The sequence below is a fragment of the Podarcis tiliguerta genome (assembly GCF_965153285.1).
Source record: "Podarcis tiliguerta genome assembly, chromosome: 1".
Lineage (NCBI taxonomy): Eukaryota > Metazoa > Chordata > Lepidosauria > Squamata > Lacertidae > Podarcis > Podarcis tiliguerta.
This window is the reverse complement of record NC_139534.1, coordinates 87,576,748-87,597,890: the sequence shown is the minus strand read 5'-3', so window position 1 is coordinate 87,597,890 and position 21,143 is coordinate 87,576,748. Positions and strand designations below refer to the sequence as shown.

Genomic DNA, 21,143 nt, shown 5'->3' with positions numbered 1-21,143 from the left:
AATGATTCATCCAAAACTGGATCAGCACACGTGATTCAAGTGACTACAGTTTTTGTGCAAGCAATTTAGTAACCCAACGGCATGCACAAGAAGGTGTAAGGTTCAGATCTAAGCAAAAGGAGAACAAGACGGATATTTAGAAACATAGGGATACTAGGCCTTCTAATGTTCTTTTTCCTTTTGGCTACGCCACCTTAAAAATATACAAAAAGTTGAGCCGTAAGAAGTAAGGGGCTTGGTTCACTGCATTATGCAGGCTCCACTGGTCAGTAAAACATATTAGTAGTACTGCACTGTGGGGCAATAAGGGAAACAGGAGAAGAAATGAAGCAGCACAGGGGCTTTTCAGTTAAGTCGCAAGCCAAAACCTTGGGGTCACAGAACCCAAAGCGATAAGGTGGATTTGGCTTGAATCCAATCAGCCTTACTACCTGAGAATCTGTGATGTTTGGTTAAAGAGCACATGGAACATCTTCACTGATTACAGATTTCCAAAAGCAAGTCACCTGATCTTTTCTCTTTTAATGAGAAAGGGAAGTCAAGGGCTTTCCCAGCATACTTGGAGAGCAAGGCATCAATGTCTTCTACCGTAAAGCCTATCTCTTGCCCAACCAAGAGCTGGTGCAGTGTCTGTACAGCCACGGCTACCCAATCCACCTTCATGTTCATCAAGAGCTGCTCCAACATGAGCAGTGGCTTGCAGGACAGGTGAGAGTAGTTAGCACGGTAAGGCTCGGGCAGAGTTAGTAAGACCTTGGATGTAGAAACAGAAGAGAAACAAAATTAATTTATTTCATAAAATTTATATAATGCCTGATGATGATTATTTTTTTAACCCAACCCTGAAACCTCTCTCCTTACTTGAGGGAAGAACCCCAAAACCCAGCAATGCAGTTGCAAATTTCACATCTGCTTACCTTTGATCCCATATAAAGGGCCTGAATTTCATTATGGCGCATAATTGTTAAGTGTTTGTAGAAGTGTGTGGTGAGATAATCTGCAAGGAAATGAGAAGCTGCCAGGCTGGGATGTTTATCAAGACACTGTTCACTTATGACCAGCTGAATGTCTGGGTCTTCTATCCTTTGCAAGAGCTACAACGAAAGTGAACAATGGCGAGTTAATTCAGATCATAAAATAATTTCACACTGCCAGCTAAAGACATCTGCAACCTAAAATTATCTGTTTAACACAGTTCTACACTGCACTTTATGAGGTTAGGTTTTCACGGCAGCACCAAACAAATATATCAACCACAATACAGGAAATACAGATAATGAGGCAGAAAATACAACTAAAAACATTCCAAGCACAATGGGACCTAGCAAATTATTATGGCTGCTCATTTTATGATGAAGGCTGCTGAGCAGGGCTACAAGAAGGAGGCCTTCCTGCTTGTACATCATATGACTCTACAACAAACAAGTGTCATACATGGAAGGGAGATGGGTTTGTGTCCACAGGAACCAAAGGCTCCTGGGCACATGCTTGTCATTTGCTCAGACACAGACACCCACTCGAGACACCCACTGAATACAGGAAATCATCTTCCTCCCTAATGTGCAAAGCGTCCCATTACTGACATCTTTAAGATTGGAAAATGATTTTGGAGGCAGAAAAAGCAGTTACCTGCAAAGCCTTTTCTGTGTCTCCCATTTCCAACAAATGAAGGAGATGCTCTTGGTGAAGATTGATCAAATCATCTCTTGGAACAGGATACAAGTTCCCCCATTCTTCACATAATTCATGATCCTAGGATAAAGACAAACAGCTCTTTCTTGTATTGCCATCACTCTGATACTGGAAATCCGGAAAACCTTAGATGAGAAGAGCTTTCTGCAAGACCAACCAATTTATTTGTAGAAAGTTGTTCCTCTGCTAGGCAAGGAAACAATGGATGTGAAAGGTGCAGTTCCTTTCTACAGCATGACTAGGAAATAAAACCCCAACTGTCTCAGAAGTCACCAGTTAGCCATTGCGAGAAAATAGGATTTGGGACTAGATGGGACTCTGGGCTTGGGGGAGAATCTGGGGGAAATTGCGTATTGTGCAGGATCAAACTTCCAAGGGAGGAAAGACACACAAAAAATAGCCTACCTTTGCCTCCAAAATCACCCCTACAACGGTTTGGGGTTCATCAGTGCAGGCTCTTTTCAGGTCCTGCCAGTCATGCCAGAGTGTGACATCTTGTAGACTTAGAATCTGACAAAATAAAACAAATACAGTGGTGCCTCACAAGACGAATGCCTCGCAAGACGGAAAACCCGCTAGACGAAAGGGTTTTCTGTTTTTCAATGCGCTTCGCAGGACGAATTTCCCTATGGGCTTGCTTCGCAAGACGAAAATGTCTTGCGAGTCTTGAGATTTTTTTTCACTCCCCACCCCCTTTTTCTAAGCCGCTAAGCCGCTAATAGCCTTTTAGCAGCTAATCCGCTAATCCTTTAAGCCTTTAATAGCCGCTAATAGCCGCTAATAGCCGCTAAACCGCTAATAGCGCTAATCCGCTAATCCGCTAATAGGGTTGCTTCGCAAGACGAAAAAACCGCTAGGCGAAGAGACTCACAGAACGAATTAATTTCGTCTTGTGAGGCACCACTGTACAACTGAACAGCCCCTTCAGCAATCTCTCTCTCTCTACTTTTAAAAAGGACTAAGGCAGACAACTGAACCAGGAATCATTCTAAATTACAAGTGGTCTGCTGCCAAAAGACCAGAAAGAGCTATCATTGCCTTTATATAACCCAGCAGCCGAAAGACACCAAAAAATCTGGGAGAAATATTCTACCCCCAAACAGTGGCGTTGCGTGGGTTGTCAGCACCCGGGGCAAGGCAAGTAATTTGCGCCCCCCTCTGCACTGTCCCTCCCCCAGATAGTCCCTCGCTCTCTCTCCGCTCCGCACTGCATGCCTGGCACCCCCCCCTCCACAGTGGGCGGCGACCCGGCGGCTCGGATCGGATTCGCACAGCCAGCACTGCAGTGAGAGAGAGTGAGTGAGCCAGGTAGGGGCAGAGAGCTGCGAGCGAGCCCCCCCAGATGTTGCGCCCGGTGCGGCTGGCCCCCCCTACATCCCCCACGCTACGCCACTGCCCCCAAATAAAATGATTTATTACCTTTTGATAAACCTGAAGCTCTCTCGTTTTCCTCTGCAGCTCAGATCTGAGTTCTTCGGGCACCTCAGGGTCGCAGGCACAATAAGCCAAGATTTCTAGACAAGCTTCCAAGGGCCAGTTATCCAGACAGCGCAGGGCCAACCTGCTCCTCAGCAAGGCATCTCTCACTCGGAACAGGTATTGCCAACCATCCTTACCTGGAAAGGAAGAATACACCAGAGACCTGAAGCTTGGCTGTAGAGTACTGTATGCTTTAGCTGCACAGCATTAAGGTGACGCAAAGTAGGGTAGCAGCAATGGCATTAGGAGCATCAAAAGCTGCCTTATACTGAATCAGACCCTCTCTCCAGGGTTTCAGGCAGGAGTCTTTCCCAGCCTGATCTGGAGATGCTGGTCACTGGATCTGGGACCTTCTGAATGCAAAGCATGTGCTCTGCCCACTGAGCTACAGCCTGCCTCTTCCCCCTCTGTATAGAACCACAGTTGGGGGAATAACATGGCTATTGCTGCTTTTCTATTTCTACTCCACCCTACTCTCAAGAAGGCCCACTTATCAGATGTTTCCAGCTCCAGGGTTACCAGAGGAATGGTTTCCAAACATTTCCACACATGGACCACTTAAAAACTGCTGATGGTCTTGGTGGAGCCCCTAATGATTTTTATGTCTGCCACAGCAACTGTAGCGAATGGTGCTTTATACTGTAATTACATTTATTACTTTTATTTCTGATATTGCATTTTATTGTATTGCAATCTGCATTCCATAGAATTCCTAATGCAATAAAGGTAAAGGTACCCCTGCCCGTACAAGCCAGTCATGACCGACTCTGGGGTTGCGTGCTCATCTCGCTTAAGAGGCCGGGAGCCAGCGCTGTCCGAAGACACTTCTGGGTCACATGGCCAGCGTGACGAAGCTGCTCTGGCGAGCCAGCACCAGCGCAGCACACGGAAACGCCGTTTACCTTCCCGCTATAAAGCGGTACCTATTTATCTACTTGCACTTAGGGGTGCTTTCGAACTGCTAGGTGGGCAGGAGCTGGGACCGAACGATGGGAGCTCACCCCGCCGCGGGGATTCGAACCGCCAACCATACGATCGGCAAGTCCTAGGGGGGACGCGGGTGGCGCTGTGGGTAAAACCTCAGCGCCACCCGCGTCCCCCCTAATGCAATAAAATATTTTAAAAATGAAAGACGCTATACAAAAACAATAAAAATAATATGCATATTTAACACATTTAATGCCACACACAGAAGCCTGCACACCACTGAATAAAGCATGTATACCATTGTTGGTCCATGGACTACAGTTTGGGAACCCCTGAACTAGAGGAAACATCATGGGCTCAAGTCTGAGACTGAGTGGCAAAACCATGGTTTGTCACTGTATCCAAAATGCCTCAACACATTTTCCATTTCCTTCCAAAACTAGACGACTGAGCCGTCAGTTCCTGGTCTGCAGCCCAAAGTGCCATTTCTACAAGAAAAACAATCCCTTCTTTACCATCAGCAGCAGCACAGCTGAGTACGGCATCCTGCACTGTGATTAGCTCTTCCGTGTCCTGGCTGCAGAGATTCAAGATCTGGAGGGCTCTGGGCCAATCCCCTGTGCTGAGAGCTTGCTCAAAGTTCTCCATCAACACCTCAACAGCCATAACAGAATGCAACCCCAGGAAGAGCAACGACACGTAAGGCTTGCCACAAAGTGCACTAGCCAAGCCTTTTCCCTCCTCCTGAGGGTCCTGAAGGGGCTCACACATGGCAAGAAGAAAGCTCTCCAGAAATGGAAACTCCTTTAACAGCGCATCGCATTCCTTGGCAACGTGCTCTATAGACAAGGGCGCTTCCCGTTTGCCTCGAAAGTCCATCCACAACAGGCCCTGCTTGGGGGTCTTCTGAGCCTTCGACACACTAAGACAAGCCACGGCAGCTGTCAGTTTTGACTGAGATTTCAAGAAGGCGAGGGTGGAAGCTGTGAGCATGTGCTGGTTCTGGTCAGGCAGAGTGGGAGAGGGATGCCCAGAAAGGTCCTCAGAGTCCATGGCGGGATTGTGGACTGGCACCTCCACGTCAGGCAGACAGTGATAGGCATGCAGGTGTGCCAGGCTACTAATGTTGGTCAAAAGGATCCTGGTCTGGTTGCTTTGCCTGGTACAGCACAGAGGCAATGCCTTACAGCAGCAGCTGATGATCACTTCTTGCACATTTAGGTTCAGTTCTTCTTTGGCCAGCAGCAAAGACAGCCTGCACAATTGAGGAACAGAAAGTACAAAAAATTTAGCAGTACACTAAGCTCTGCTTTAAAGAGAGTGAGTGGTATACAAGGTAAACCCAGGTTTGCTATCGTACACAATACATCAGCCCAGCACCCGTCGTTGAAGAAAGTCAGTACCTGTCAGGAGCAACCTGTCTCTCAAACAAAAGCTGGGACAGCAAATGGGGGGGACTCTGCTGAAGTAATAGGAAAGGGTTTGCCACTCTTAACTCCGTAGATTGATCTAGAATTAGAGAAAGGATATTGTAAAGGTGTCATGTCAACTTGATTCCATGCTATGCTCCTAAAATCTGCTCTTGGCATGCAGCAATGCTGCATGTTTTTGAAACAAACTTCTTAGTGCTCCCGTTTCTGCTGCACAGATGCAAAATAGGTTACCTTAGAAAAAGGTAGTCATAGGCAGAGAATCAGTGACACAGGCACAGGTAAAGTTACCCACTAGGACCTGGGAGACTAGGGTTTAAATCCCCACTCAGCCATGAAACTCACTTGAGGTTAAGAAGCTAGTTCCCCCACCCATATGGATATTTCTTGAATTAAAACTTGGATTAGCTTGAGAGATCTCCCACCTAGCTCTGGAGTGAGGCTTCGGAGGAGAACGGCAGCCAGCCTGTTAATATAGTCAAAGAAGGTTTGCACGTAGAGGTTTTGCACAGGGCTCCCTTCAAGGGTCTGAGCATGTTGCTCCAGGGTTCTCAGCAGGAGTTTGAACTGATTAGAAGTGGGATGTGCCTCCAATTCCGCGGGTTTCAAAGAAGCCTGTTCTGCTAATGCAGCCAGCAGGTTCCCTCTGGAATCTATTAATACCAAAAGAGAAAGAAAAAGATTAGAGGTGAAATGCTCTCTCTCACAGAACACAGAATCACTCTTTATTTCTACGTATCCCACATAACCCTTTCCATTCAAGTGAGAGCCAGTGTGGCATAAGGGTGAGAGTGTTGAACTAGGACCTGGGAGACTAGGGTTTAAATCCCCACTCAGCCATGAAGCTCACTGGGTGGCCTTGGGCCAGTCTCTGCCTCTCAGCCTAACCTACCTCACAGGGTTTTCTGAGGATTAAATGAGGAGGGCTGAACTGTGAATGCCACCCTGAGCTCCTTGGAGAGAAAAAATATGGGATAGAAATGCAATGCAGAAATAAGAAATAAACAGTCTGTCTTGGAACAAACATTCCTTCCACCAGCAGGTGAAGTCTTGAGGAAATTTTACATCTAAGAATGTTAAATGGGAATAATTCAGAAGCACTTTTATCCATTATTTTGTACCAGATTATGAGGTAGGTATTTATGACTTGATCAGGGTAAATTTTTAAAAACCCAATATTTAACATTTTCCTAGAAAGATATACTCATGTTGAATAAGAATTATTTCAGAATTTTCCAAGTAATCTAAAATTGGGGGCTAATTTTAAAATTTAAATATGGAGAAACACATACCGTATTTTTTCATGTATAACACGCCCCCGTGTATAAGACGCCCCCGATTTTGGGGGACTACAACTTAAGAAAATGGGGGGAGATTGCCTTGAGTTGTTGAGCTTTTTTGGGGGGGATTGCCAAAACTCACTCACCTGCCTGACCTACGCTGCCACTCGCACACGTCGCAAAAGCCACCTATCGTCTGTCCCCTCACCAGTAGAAGCCACCAATCGCCCACCCAATTGCCGCAGTGAAAGCCAACCAACAAAACAGCCCTTGCAGCAGCCACCAATAACACGCCCAACAGCCACTGACAAACTCCAGCTCACGGCAGCAACCAATGCCTGGTCCCCGCTATGCACTATCTGTGTATAAGACGACCCCCCATTTTCACATAATTTTAAAATAAAAAACTCATCTTATGCAGTACAGTAGTTCAAATCAAGAAAAAAGTTTGAGTGATTTACTTTAAGATAGCCATTAAGATACACACAGACTCATGCACACACTTACCTGAAAACTCTTCTACGTGTGCCAGTCTTTGAAGGATTTGGTCAAAGTCTTGTGATAAAACAATCTGGCTGGTAATACAGTTCTCGGTCAGGACAGGGTAACAAGTCTGCATGAGGTCAGCAATGCTGCAGTGGAAGTGATTGCTTATTTTCTCATCGGAGATTTCTGTTGGGAAACAAGACGCAAGAGTCAATTAATACCAAACCTGAATGTTGTTTCAAATATGGAATAGATATGTGAAGGACACATGAAGGGGCCTAAGTGGCATAACTGAGGCTCACTGTTGAGCTGAGTCAATGCATCATGCAGACAGATGTCTTGCATTGAATAAGACCATTGCTCCATCTAGCCCAGTACCATCGAATGATTGGCAGCAGCTCTCTGAAGCATCAGCTCAGGATCACTAAAACTCCCAACTTAGATTCTCTCTGGTTTCCAAGGGCCGATTCACATATTCAATTTTGCTATCTGGAACTCAGCTTCCATGAACACCAGGTGTGGGGAACCTGGGGCCCTCTAGACATTGCTCCCATTAGCCCTAGCAAGCATGGCCAACAGCCAGAAATGATGGTAGCAGTAGTTCAGCAACATCTGGAGAGTCAAATGTTCCCCACACTTGATGTGCACCAATATTTGTGAGGGTTTTTCCTGCTTGGGTGCCCACCAGTTGGCCAGTGAACAACAACTGCTGAAACTACACTCACAACAGAACGAAGATTCAATATACAGTTCATAGCCGTAATCTAATAAGGAGAGTCCTTCTGAATAAAGTATGGGCAGTGGTAAAACTGCTCCCCCATGCCAATATATATATTCAAAGTGTACAGCCAACAAGTCCTTTAACACAGTCATCCTGTTCACATCCCTCAACTAACAGCCAGAGACCCAAATGATGCTTTTCAAGTAACTGATTTGGCCTTGGGCCTTTAGCTGCTGATTCCTATTTTATCCTACACAAGGTGTATGGATTATTGACACTTGAAACAACTTCAAGCAATTAACAACAACAAAAAGACATTTTGTGTCCACTCTCTCCTGTACAGCCTTGAATAAAAACCATAGCTGAGAGCTTGCTATTTAGAGGAAAGCAAGAAAGCCTTCCTTGGGATTCTGTTGAAATGAGCAGATATCTTATGCTACCCTCAGAAATCACTGCAACATAGGATTCCTAAGGGACCCACAGTGACAATACAAAGCGTATCTAGCGTGGCCAAGAGTCTGTGATAATATACCTAAAGCAATACTTTAATGCAGACACAAGCCCAAGAAAAACCTTATAGCCAGCTTAATAGAATGTAGGTCTGCATCCGTCCCTATCTTCTTGCTCAGGTTAATTAAATACATTTATATCCACCTTTCCTAATGGTCCACGGTGGCAAACAACAAGCACACACAATCATGCAAGCAAGCAAAAATATAAAAGCCACATAAAATACCTGTTTTTAAAAAATGTTTAAAACCAGCAGCAGGAAATGCAAACAATAAATTCACAGAGCAAACAGTCAAATGAAGTCAGTGAACTGAGGTGCAGCAAAACAGACGGTCAAAGGCTGAAAGCCTTTCCAAAAGAGTAAAGCTGCCATCAGAAGAATGGAGAAAGGAGTGGTTTTCAGTTATTCCCCCTTGCCATCCAGCCTCAAGATGCCCCAAACCTAAACTTACTCTGAATGAGAAGATGTAAGGTGTGAGAGGGGGCTGCAAAGAGAAGAGGGATTCACAAAAAATGCTTCTCTCCCTTTTCCACTGATGGAAGCCTTACTGTCAGCTGAGCAACGCCACAGGATGCAACCCTAAATCTTCATCCTTCAGCCAATGTCCAACAGAGAGGAAGCCAGATGAGCTGACCTCAGGAGGGAGATCTATAGCCCAGGGGTGACTCTCAAGAATCAGTCCTCATGGTGTAAGCGAATGAATGATGTTTAAATCAGTTACCTGATTTAGGCTGCCCTTGTGATGTGTTGATAATTTTACTTATTTGTTGAAGAACTGCTGGGAAACCCCTCATGCCAAGAAAGCCCTGGAGAACAGAATCAAGTCTTCGGCCTGGTATCAGATGCAGAAGGCAAAGAAAGAAAACACAGGAGAGAGAGAAACTAATTATGCTGACAGGATTACATACAAGGTCTATGGAGGCCATAGTTGTTGTAGTTACTTTTAGTGCTAAACATTTTGTTTTTCAAGGTCAAAGCGCCTAAAAAAAGGAGAGAAGCTTACCCTTAGTTTCAAGGCTGTTATGCAACTTCCTATCTGCTGTCTCCAAGAGCTGCTTGCAGGTTTTCCATAAGTGGCACTGAGTAGACGCCAAGTCAAAGAGAGCCATAGCGGAGGGGCAGAGGCCCTCCACAACATTTCTCAGAGGATCTGTATGCTCTAGCTGGAGACTGCTGGCCCAGAAGCTCTCTTGGAGCATAGGGACAAGGCCTTCTGAAGGGGCAAGGAGCTTGTTGGTAACATCCGAAATCGAGTAGAACACCATACCTTGGGAAACCAAGAGAGTAAGCTTCATTAATGACTTGAGGCCACAGTTAACAGGCAACATGGGATTTCAGTCCTGAATATATCAGACCCCTCCCTAGGTTCTCTCATTTTTGTCCAAAACTGGGAGTGCGCAGCTCCCTTTCATGCTTAGTATGGCTTTAGATGACAGAGCAGAGAACAGAGGCTGCTTATTCCCTCACTGTATCCAATACCAACATGGATTCCTTACTTGCATGTTTTCATTTGTCCCTCATCGCTCTTATGTAAGCATGTCCTCACTTCTCCCGTGTGTGTGTGTGTGTGTGTGTGTACGTGTCCGTGTGTCCACTTACTCTCTCTATTACTATGATTAACAAAACGGAACATTTTTTATTTATACTGCAAAACATTTTCATTTCTGAACTGCTGTGTGATGCTTTTATAGCACTCTCTTTATTTTACTGTGATCAGGAAAAAGTGAGGGACAGAAGACAATTGACAAAAGGTGCTGCAACCAAGAGTGCCTGACGCAAACGTAAGGAAAGTAATTTCTTGCTGAGCTACTCCCCTTGCAGCATTAGTTTTAGAGAACATCTGTGACAATCTTCTTTTTTAGACACTCTTCAGGGGCGGTGGGGGCGGGGAGAGACACTGAATTTCCAGCAGGCCTGCACAGCTTTCATCCCATCAAGCCAAATCCAGATTGCCAGCTTTGGACTGCAGCCCATCAGGGGCTTGCTTGCACCCACTCTATGTTTGCAGTCCCAGCAGGCAGAAAAATCGATAGGGGTTGGGGTTTGTTTATTTTTAAGCCTATGTTGTATATAGCCTGTATTTAGTTTGGTGGGACACAAAGCAGATTATATAGTAAGCTACAGTTTAATTCCCTTGAAAGTCATACCTGTCCCAAGTGTGTGTGTGTGTCTGTCTGTCTATATCCCCCACCCATTTTCCAAATTTTAAAGCCAACAGCCAAGTCTGCACCTGCTGCTGCAGCACTTCCAATGGCCTGCAGTGTTGAACGGCCACTTCCAGACTGTTTGAGGTTTCCAGATCCCTCAGATGACTGGTGCTCAATCTTGTGTTCCACTTTTGCCAACTCCTTGATCACTTCTTGGTAACGCTCCAAGAATATCAGCTCACCATAGGAAGAAGACGCCTCCAAACTAAACATAATCGCCACCTGTCATTGTGGAATTGAGAGAAACGACATACGTATATATTAGGCGGGAGAAGTATTTTTTAATCAATGTTCCAGATGTTCACTTGGGGGGGGGGAATGATAAATTCTCCTCCACTGGCAAGCTCTTCTTTCCTTTTTCTGAAGTTCCTATCAAAACACAGCATAGATCCATAGATTTTTCTAGAAAGATCAGTGAGGCAAATAAAGCTACTGCTACCAGGTTTTCTACCCCTGACAGGCTGTGGGTGAACAACACATTTCCAATATTTGTGTGTCTCCTGCTTCTCCCGTCCCAAACTGAATTTCCTTTACTAGATCTGGCAGGGGAGGAAGCGGACAGGTGGGAGAGGGCCATTTGCCACATCAAGACTGTAGATGCAGGGTCAGTATGCAGAATGGGCACAGAATAGCTAGAAACCATGGGAGATTAATCCCATGGCTGCTCTAGACATATAATGGATGCACGATAACATCCAGGAGAAACCAGCTACTTTCAAAACAAACACCACACAGTGGCTATTGAGTTACCTGATGAGCTTCTACGTAGTTACCCCTCAAGATACAGGCAACAAGAAGAGATTCAGGTGGGGAAAGCATCATTGGGATGAGGGAGTTCTGCTGAGGCTTTATCCTGTATTCTACATCACTGCAGCCAGTTAGTGAACTCTCACTTCCATCTAAAAATGGAGGGAAGGTGGAGGGAGGGAGATGTAGCAGTTATCAGGTAATCACTATTGATTCTGAACTGGGGAAGATGTACACAAAGTAAGCAATCAGTGCCAACTCCTGCTGTTTTTGGGTAATTGCAGAACATTCAAGAGGTTTTTAATTAGTTAATTAAGTTTAAAATGTTAATGTATGTGCTGCCCTTCAGCATTTTTAACCAGGATGGCCAACAGTTGATAAAGAAATTAATAATAAAACCCTTAAAAATTATATCTCTGCAACAGAATAAAAATTAACACTTCAGCCGAATTTCAGAAGAGAAAATAAAGAATATCTTCTATTATTATTAATATACTGTGCTTCTTTTGAGGGTGATAGGGTGGTTTACAACACAAAGGTGAAAACACAAAATGCATATAACAACAACAAAGAATATTAATCCCCTCCTACAAACACAAATGAATAGGCCATGCATTGTTTAATCAGCCAAAGGCTTGGTTATAGAGAAACAGTTTTTGCCTAGCACCTAAAGATATGCAGTGAAGGTGCCAGGTGAGCCTCCCTGAGGAGAGCATTCCACAAATGGGGAACCACTGCAGAAAAGGCCCATTCTTGCGTTGCCACCCTCTTCTCCTAACTCTTGAAAGACATATGAGCAGGCAGTAGTCATGTCATCATGGAGAAGGCATTTCATGGCAAGCGAAGCATGGCAGTGCGACCAAGGAAGATGCCCTGTACCTGATGTGCTGGTGAGACTTAACTCACTGCTTGTGCTTGCCAGTGATGGGCCTGAGGTTCCCTTCTTCTGACCTGAAGAAGAAAACAAGCAGTTTGTGAAATACACTTTGGCCACACAAAGCAATTGAGAACATTTTATTCCAGGTTCCATGGGAATGATAGAAAGAGAGAAGCCAGTAACATTGATATGCTTGTCTGGCTATTCAACATTGTTAAAAGAATAGCTTATCAAGCCTTGGGGAGAGAGCCTCAGAGGGGCTTCTCTCTCACATAGAGGACACTGACCAGCACTTACAACATATCGATACTTTTTCTTTGGTCCCAAGTCTAACGTGAGCACTGAAAGTTATACAGTCTGATAGATATAGATATAGATATAGATGATATAGATATAGATATATAGATATATAGAGATAGAGATAGATATAGATATATTTCATTAAATTTCCATAAAATTCACATAAACATTGCAATAAATAATGGATTTTTCTTTTATATATATATATATATATATATATATATATATAAACAGACTGCTTTTTCTTTTTTCAACAAAAGAAAAATCAGTCTGGTTTTTTATAATACTGGTAACTTATTCAGGGCTCTAGTTGTAGACCAGGATGGGTCACAGCCCCACAAATCCCCACAATCACAGACATGCAGTTCTGAAAGGGGGGAGCTGGTTTTCTTCACCTCACCTGGCTTTGGCCTTTGAGACAGGCTGTGCCTCCTCTTTGAGCTGGACCCCCTGGTTAAGTTTCCACATGTTTTACTGGGAACACGTTGACCTCCTAGAAGAGCAACAGTCAGCTACTGCGTTGGGACTCCATTATTTATTTCAGTCACAGCCCACATTCAACGCAAACAATGACAGCATAAAGTAACCAAGTAGAAGGTAGAAGCTGCAATCTCACATGTTCCGAGCTTAACACACTGAATAAAACCCAAGTTCTCCTTCAAGTATAAAACCATCAAATGATGGAGTTTTAAGTTCGAGCCACAACATTGAAGCTGTTGTGTAAACCAGGGGTAGTCAACCTTTTTATACCTACCTCTCACTAATGCATCTTTCTTGATGGTAATATTTCCTTACCGCCCACCAGTGCTCGATGGAAGGAGGATTCAGCTTGTGCTGTAGAACCCCCTACCGCCCACCTACAATCCTGAAACACCCACTAGTGGGCGGTAGGGACCAGATTGACAACCCCGTGTAAACTGACACATTTTACTTCTGGATGGGCAATAAGAGCTACGTTTTGCAGAGCTCAGGGAATTTACGAAGGGACCTGAACGGTGAGAATTTGTGGCAGATAAGCTAAAAAGAGCACTGGGAAACACTGGAATGGGCTTACTGACAGCAGAGAAGTACCTTCTAGTGCAGTCTCACAGTAAGCTGCCTAGAATTAGGGACAACCATCAAAAATAATGATGGTTACGTTTGACTTCGGCCGGTGAAACCATTTTGGGCAAACCACATCCACCTGTCCTAGCCCCAGAGTCATACATTAAGTCAGGTGTGGGTAAGGGGTTTGCCAAAAGAGGCGTTGCAAGTGCTGCCTTTTGAAACAGCTGCTATAACAAAGGCAGGGGCCTTCATTATAGGCATCTTGCTGCCTGTGAGAGATGCTGGCCCTGCCCACCTGTCAAACTGGCCCCACCCACTCCTCTCAAGGCACATCCTAATAAGGATCTGACCCATGGAGCCATGAACATGCGCTCTATTTCTTCCCTGGCTCCTTGACGGTATGAAGATTCTTGCTGCTTGCTTTTCCATTTCAAAGCGCCACTGAAGTAGTAAACCACTTGGAACCCCTTACCTGCATTTCTGTTGCTGAGCACTATTTTGTGCCGCCACTGAGCTTCAGAGAGGTACTTGGAGAGCAGCTGCACACGACAACCAAAGCCATCTCTGTTAACAGACACATTCAAGCAGTCCAGCAATGCAAGCTCTTCCTGAGCCACATGCTTCGAGTCCCAGGGGGAAGAGCCCTCCATTTCTTTCAGATGGTCATGGAGCATGTTGAGAATGATCTCCATTGCTACATCATCCGCTAAAAACCCAGAGGTGTCACGGACGAAATGCTTCAAATCCAGATGGCTCCAGCTGAAGGACTCACGTTTGTTACTATCTGACTGCAAATCTTGCAGCTTTGGGATGCTGAGATGCTCGTGAGATATACCGTAGGCAGTGCATGTTTCAGGTCTCCTTCCGGGCTCTGCCGAGTGCTGTGGACTCGCCGAGGTGGAAGAGCCTTGGCTAGCACAACGCTCAAGCCTCCTGACGGCACAGTTCTTTTTCTCGAGGACAGACTCTTCTGTGTTGTCCTCCTCGTGGGGATCATCACTGCAGAGGTCGCTGTAGGAGACAAAGAGCAAGGAGAAGATGTTCTCCAGGAGTTCCAGGCGTAGAGGAACAGGGACAGTCCTTAAAAACTGCTGGCACTTGGCAAGATACTGAGCAAAGAGACCTGCATAATCTGCATTTGGGAAAACAAAACATTAGAAACAGATTTACTATTTCCCCTGCTCTCCTCATTCAAGGACTAGACGCTCAAGATAAAGGTAACTATGCAACTATGGGAGTCATGCACCCTGACCTCTCTAGCCCTGTCTTCTTCCACTTCTTCCTCCTCCAGCGCTTTCTTCTACCCTTTCTACCTTCTCCCCCATCACATTTTATGACTTCCCTAGGAAACCCCTACACGTACCCCCTTGTAAGTTCTTTGGGGTAGGGACCTATCATATCTGTTCTTTGCAAAGCAACATAAGACACACAGATGGTGCAGAATATAAAAACACCTCTTTACATAACAAACCTCTTAGGGCATGCCAATATCCAGTATAAATATGTACGATAAACCTTTATATTGTTTACAAAAACAAAACTCAAGAGGGGGGAAAGCCTCTAACTTTAATGTCTGCCTGCTGAATATGCAGAAATATAAATGCGCCTGAAAATTAGGCAACTTTCATATCCCAGCCACCTGTCTTAAATGCCCCCAGTTTAAAAACTCTCCTGAGGGTTTTGATGCAGCCACAGAATAAAGAAGGTAGCATTTAGTTGGACATTCAACATCACTTAGGCAGCACTTGCCATTTCCAAAAACAGAATGCAGGCTGTGCCTTACACCAAGTCAGAGAGTCGATGCGTCTAAGTCAGTGACTGGCAGCAGCTCTCCAGGGTTTTCAGGGAGAGGGTCCTTTCCAGCCCTAGAGACTCGGGGGATTGACCCAGGTACCTTCTGCATGCAAGTCATGTGCTTTACCACTAAGCTACAGCTCTTGCCCTGACACATTAGCCCATCTCATCCAGATAATAGAAGCAGGGTACAGAATTAGACTAGCAGCACTAGGACAAGGGAGTCAAAGAGAAGGAGTCTACGGATTCATGTCTAACTCAATCTATAAATAAAACCCAAATGCTATCCTCAACTGTGAGCCCATATTAAATAATTCAATTCACAGCTTATCAGGAAAACAGTTAACATTTTGACCTTGTGCAACAGCTATTGTGCTATTTTACACACTTGTAAAAATAAAGAAAGACGTAATTGCTCCTACAGTAAGGGTGAATTCTCAGCCAAGGCCTCCACAAATCAGCCCATGGGTATACCCAAACCTTCTACATATGATTGCAACTGCCAATATAAAATTTCCCTTAGCTTGAAAAGGCTAAAAAAAGAGGAAATATGCCGTAATACTTCCCTGTACGTTATGGTCCACCTATTCCAGTTTGTGCACTCATAAAGTCTCCTTGTAGCAGCAATGAATGGCTTTAAGGAGAGTGGAAGAAAGAGAAGTGCATGTGGAACCTGCCCCTCCATAAAGGCTTACAGCTTAGTGGGCCAGAGTGTGGTACCCAAAGAGCTAAACCTCTGGCCTTGCTACTTTGGATCACCCTACACCAGTGATGGCCAAACTTGGCCCTCCAGCTGTTTTGGGACTACAACTCCCATCATCCCTAGCTAAATGGTCAGGGATGATGGGAATTGTAGTTCCAAAACAGCTGGAGGGCCAAGTTTGGCCATCACTGCCCTACACCTCTAGAAATCACTTACTGATCCTATGGACTCCTTTCCACACCTTTACCCATAAATCCTTACTTGGTGATCATCTCCTTCCATAAATCCCACCTTTCCCCTATGAAGTCTGGGCTACTGGAGAGATCACTCCCAAAGAAATTGATGGGACAAAGGAATGAAAGCACACCATCCCAACCGATCATGGTGAAATGATGGCACAGCAGATTGCAACCTCTCTTGCTGCACCAGCATTACAGTTCTGGGGAAGAAAACTATTCAGATGTTTCTTGTTCTGCAGAAAGAAGTAGATGAACACCGAATAAAAAGCAACAATGACTTTTGTTACAAGGTATGTAGAAGCTACCAGACCTGGGCAAAGCGGCTGATCTGCAGATTTGCATTCGCCAGGCATCTCCTCAGGGAGGCCATTGACAAAAAAGTTCCTGCAGTCTTTGCAATGTGAATCTTTGTGTGCATTGACACAGAGAGCGTATATGGCATATTTCATGGCACAAAATGCCTGGAACAGAATGAGATTGCGACGCAGGCTCAAATGACTGGAAGCTGCCATCACCGTTGAATCTAAAAAAAGAAAAAGAAAGTGGGAAATGGAAAGTTGAGTTTGCTCAGCTGTAGGGAAGTTATTAACATTTCCGTTGTTTCCAGAGCCTGGAATCAGTGCTCCCACCCAATCCCAAACAAGGTTAGAGAAGCTGCAGACCAACAACTGGTGTAGCACATGGGGTTGTGTGTGTGTCTGAGGAAGAGAAGGAAAAATAGAGAAACAGGTTGGGGCTGTATTGTGAGTGGATGTGGGCTTTAACCTTTTACTCTCATTGCAGCCCCAACAGGAACTGTCCCTGCCTATACCTTCATTTCACAATGAGGAGAGAGATTTGAATTGTAGCAGTGGGAGCCTCCCCCCCCCCCCCCGAAACACTAAACACACACACATGGTTCCAATTAGGACCACAGCAGGAACAGCAGTTCACCTCCCCGCGTGCCACAGTCCCCATCTGTCTCATCCCCATATACAATGGCTATTAATGTCACCCAAAAAACAATGCACACCAGTTCATGATTTGCTTTCAGTTTCAAAGAATCATGGCCTAGCATTCTGTATGAACCAGAGTCTTTAAACAAGCTCTGGTTAGTTTCTAAACAAGCCAACATCAAACTATGTGCTATGAAGCTGGCTTCTTTAACTGAACGTAGTTTTCTTCTCTGGTTCGTAGGCAACACTAAGCCAATATTCTTAGAAACTCAAAAGAAAATGCTAGCAAAGCTCTTCTTGCCATGACAAACAACAGTGTATCCAACAAACAGGTTAGATGGAAACTTGGTCATATCTACAGCCATCTCTCCCCCACCCCCCTTTACCTTGAGCTTGTTCTGTGTCCCTGGCTGGAATTGCCTGAAGAAGTTCAGTGACAGCTTCTTCGTTCAGGGCCACAAGATTAGTAAGATGGTGCAGAAAGTAAAGGGATGTGTGGGACTCCAAACTGTGCAAGTGCTGCAGAAGAACTTTCTCTGGGATAATATTACTGCAAGAGAAAAGAAGCCTAGTTTCAATGGCAGCAAGGTTAGCTTGTAACCGCACATTTTTTCAAGAGAAGGATTCACAACACTCTGATTCAGATTTGTCTGCATGAAGTCTTTTATATACCTGTTAAGGGGAATGTAAGTTGAGTGCTTAATGTGTGTAGCAACTGGCCATTGCACACATTCCCCAGGCCTCATGGACATCAGCCATGATGTGCACATCCATCCTTGCAGAACATTTGTATATCAAATGAATTTTATGCTTTCTCCACCCATTGTGCATAATTCTCAACAGGTTCCCCCCCCCCCACCATGCTGTTACCTATTCTGTTGAATACACCATTCAAGAACTTCCACTTGGGCACACAGTCCATCACAGAAGTCTTTTAATACTGAGTCATTGTGGAGACCCTGTTAAAGAGAAATAGGTTTGCATCCATTCAAAGCAAAAAAAGCCCTCCAATTCCTCTTCTTAAGAAACTGACTGGAATCAAAGCAAGGAAAAACACTGTGCCTTCCCTCACAGCCTTGATGAGGCCTGACGTACCTGAGATTTGTGAAGAGTCCACAGCAGCATTTTTGCCGACTCTAAACTGTGACACTGAGTCCACCCTAACAATATCAGGAGGCGACTGAGGTGGCTGAATTCTTGCTGTAGTAAACTGCTGAGGCTGGAGAAGTCTTCCCTTTTCAATAAAGTTAATGCTGTACCCTAGAGAAAAGAACCACTTGTTTGTTTTAAGACTGTGGAATGCCTGAGTGGGAAGGAGAGTTAAAATTGCAAAGTTAAATTTGCAAATGTTAAAAACAGTTCTAAGATATTTTTCATGTTCTGTTCCTCTGGCCTGTAGGAAGGCAGCCCCTGGAAAATGTATGGATAAAATGTGCTATCGCTACCCCTCTCTCTTAGTTCCAAATGACTCCTTCAGCATTTTATGTAGACACAAATCATTCTAGCATAATGATCCAAAACCTGTACTGGGCATGGACCAATTCAAAGGAACTAAGGCTATGAAGAATGCATGCCTTCTATGCGTCAAGGTTCCATGTTCAATAGCAGGCATCTTGGGTACAAAGACCCTTTATTGAGATCTAAGAGAGCTAGCTATTGCCAATTGGGTTGGACAGTACTTACAGTGGGCGTTCAGCCTGACTCCACAGAAGCAGATGCTAATATCTATATTAAGTGCTTCAACTCACTTAAATCCCATTCACATTTATACACTATTTACACTCTTGTTTCAGACCTTTTCAAAGGCACCATTTCATAACAAGCCCCTTGATTTAGATAGGTAAGCCCACCTTCAAAAATAAACAAATCCAAGAAAGAAATACCTAAATTACACTATGAATCAGAGTAAGCATCTACATGAAGCACACAGATTTCTAGTTTGCAGTTCACTAACCTAACTATTAAGCCACTAAAACTGCAGCACATTTGCCAAAGATCTTGATGATAATACTGGTAGTGAGTTCACAAAGTTCTTTGCCTAATTCAGAAACAATGGCAGCCACATGATCCATTACTCAACTCCTATGTGAATGTCTCATAAGTGATTTACCAGAATTTGTTCCAAAAAGTGCTTGTTGCTGCTCAGGCAATAGAAATAGGCAGCTTTCCAAGAAGGAGCGTGTTCACGATCCAAGAACAATGCCATCACTGCCCGCTCTACATCCAGCTGTTCAGAAGTACCTGAAACACCCAGAAGTTGGGTTAATTTCACATATAGTTAAGACACAGAATAGCAGCAAGATGGGCAGGCTCTCTATACATTTTAGCTACAGTCACCAATTATCTCCTGGTTAAACTAAGCCAACAGTTATCATTGCACAGCAAAGAGAACATGCAAATTTAAACAAACCTTTGCCAGGTGACTTCAGTCCCAGCAGCTTCGCTCTCATCTTCTCAATGAATACACTGCTGAACAGATTGAGCAAGGCATGGCTGTCTTTCCTGAGCAGACAGCCAAGCAGTCTCTCTTCTTTCAGCGGACTCCGCTCAGCCCAACAGGCATCCAGAAGCTCTCGGCAGAGAAGCCGTAGCTCTCCAGTCTGATTCTCCACCTCCAAATTCAACATGCCAAGGGCACGATAAATTTCATCCACGGCCTCGCTCCCACCAGATTCTGACAACTCTGGATTTAGCTGGAGGCGCTTCAAATATTTTAGGGACTCCCAGAGAAAGTCAACGAAGATGTGTTGTGGAGAGCCGCTGTGTGAGAGCGAAGAGCTCTGCTCGGCAGAATCTCTCTGGAGAAGCTCCAAGATGGCTTGCAGCTTCCGAGGAGCCTGCAACAGCATCTTTCGGAGAGCAGAGAACACCTCGGCACTGAACAGCTGCACGGCTCCATCTCTCGGCTTCCTATTTGGCCCATGCCTGCTTCCAAAAGCTTCATATAGTTCCTGGGGAAATAGATGGATTAGCAGAAGATTCTTTCCACAAATACAACTGAGAGACGTAAAGAGGTAAGCAGATATATAAAATATGGAGCAGCTGTCAACAGTATTGGCCCAGTTTACACTGGGGGTCTAAGAGAGCCCCAAACATAGTTAAAGATCTGCAGCTGGACAGCCCCATTCCAACTCTATCTGCATACTGCAGCTACAAGGATTCTTCATGTAGCACCAGAGGAGAATGATGTTGTTGGGTCCCTGAGACTTCCTTGCTCCTCTCTGGTGCTATAAGAAGTATCCCCTAAGTGGCAGAGAATGAATGAGCTGATGGTGAAAAAACAGAGAAAAGACTGGAATTAGGTTCACTAGATGACTGTAGAACCAATAGCTGCTGCAGCGAAGCAGAGATGTCTGGCCACAGCAAGGATCTTTTTAATTCTCCTGTGTGAACTGGGCCATTGTCTGCTATCTAGGCCAAAGAACAAAAACTGCAAACACGATTAATGCTCATAGCTATTGAAAAGAAATCAGTAAGAAGATGCAAAATTGACAGAAACAAGAGGAGAAATAAATGATCGGATGGTGATGCTGTCCAGCAATTAGAGGGCCAAATATTCCCCACCCCTGCAGCAGAGAAACTCCCTTTCTCCCCATGCTGCTCCTGCTGATAAAGGTGAATTATCAGGTTATTATAACTCCCAATCAGAGACACTCTATCCCACTTGTCACACTCTGGTTAGATTTCCTTCATTTTTGCCAGGAAATAGCTTCTTTGCAAGAAAACTTATGAACATGACTGTTAAACAAGTAAAGGGCAGAATGAGCA

At 44.6% G+C, this 21,143-nt stretch overlaps 1 protein-coding gene across 5 annotated transcripts in view; it reads right to left on the bottom strand.

Moving 5' to 3' along the window:
• Window positions 1-21,143, bottom strand: part of ZFYVE26 (zinc finger FYVE-type containing 26) — a 44,982-nt gene that overhangs the window by 17,958 nt on the left and 5,881 nt on the right. For 4 of the 5 annotated variants that reach the window (XM_083456191.1, XM_083456193.1, XM_083456192.1 and 1 more), the window contains exons 5-26: window positions 19,786-20,326; window positions 19,486-19,616; window positions 18,471-18,635; window positions 18,246-18,334; window positions 17,762-17,925; window positions 16,751-16,963; window positions 14,177-14,836; window positions 13,058-13,150; window positions 12,360-12,431; window positions 11,484-11,632; window positions 10,757-10,955; window positions 9,530-9,793; window positions 9,248-9,358; window positions 7,316-7,480; window positions 5,954-6,181; window positions 5,502-5,607; window positions 4,614-5,353; window positions 3,112-3,308; window positions 2,098-2,202; window positions 1,630-1,752; window positions 918-1,094; window positions 507-753 (exon numbers count right to left, since the gene is read on the bottom strand). In XM_083456191.1, coding sequence (XP_083312317.1) covers window positions 507-753; window positions 918-1,094; window positions 1,630-1,752; window positions 2,098-2,202; window positions 3,112-3,308; window positions 4,614-5,353; window positions 5,502-5,607; window positions 5,954-6,181; window positions 7,316-7,480; window positions 9,248-9,358; window positions 9,530-9,793; window positions 10,757-10,955; window positions 11,484-11,632; window positions 12,360-12,431; window positions 13,058-13,150; window positions 14,177-14,836; window positions 16,751-16,963; window positions 17,762-17,925; window positions 18,246-18,334; window positions 18,471-18,635; window positions 19,486-19,616; window positions 19,786-20,326 — 4,939 coding nt within the window. The remainder of the gene's footprint in view (window positions 1-506; window positions 754-917; window positions 1,095-1,629; window positions 1,753-2,097; window positions 2,203-3,111; window positions 3,309-4,613; window positions 5,354-5,501; window positions 5,608-5,953; window positions 6,182-7,315; window positions 7,481-9,247; window positions 9,359-9,529; window positions 9,794-10,756; window positions 10,956-11,483; window positions 11,633-12,359; window positions 12,432-13,057; window positions 13,151-14,176; window positions 14,837-16,750; window positions 16,964-17,761; window positions 17,926-18,245; window positions 18,335-18,470; window positions 18,636-19,485; window positions 19,617-19,785; window positions 20,327-21,143) is intronic. The other variant, XM_083456195.1, reaches the window with a different exon arrangement.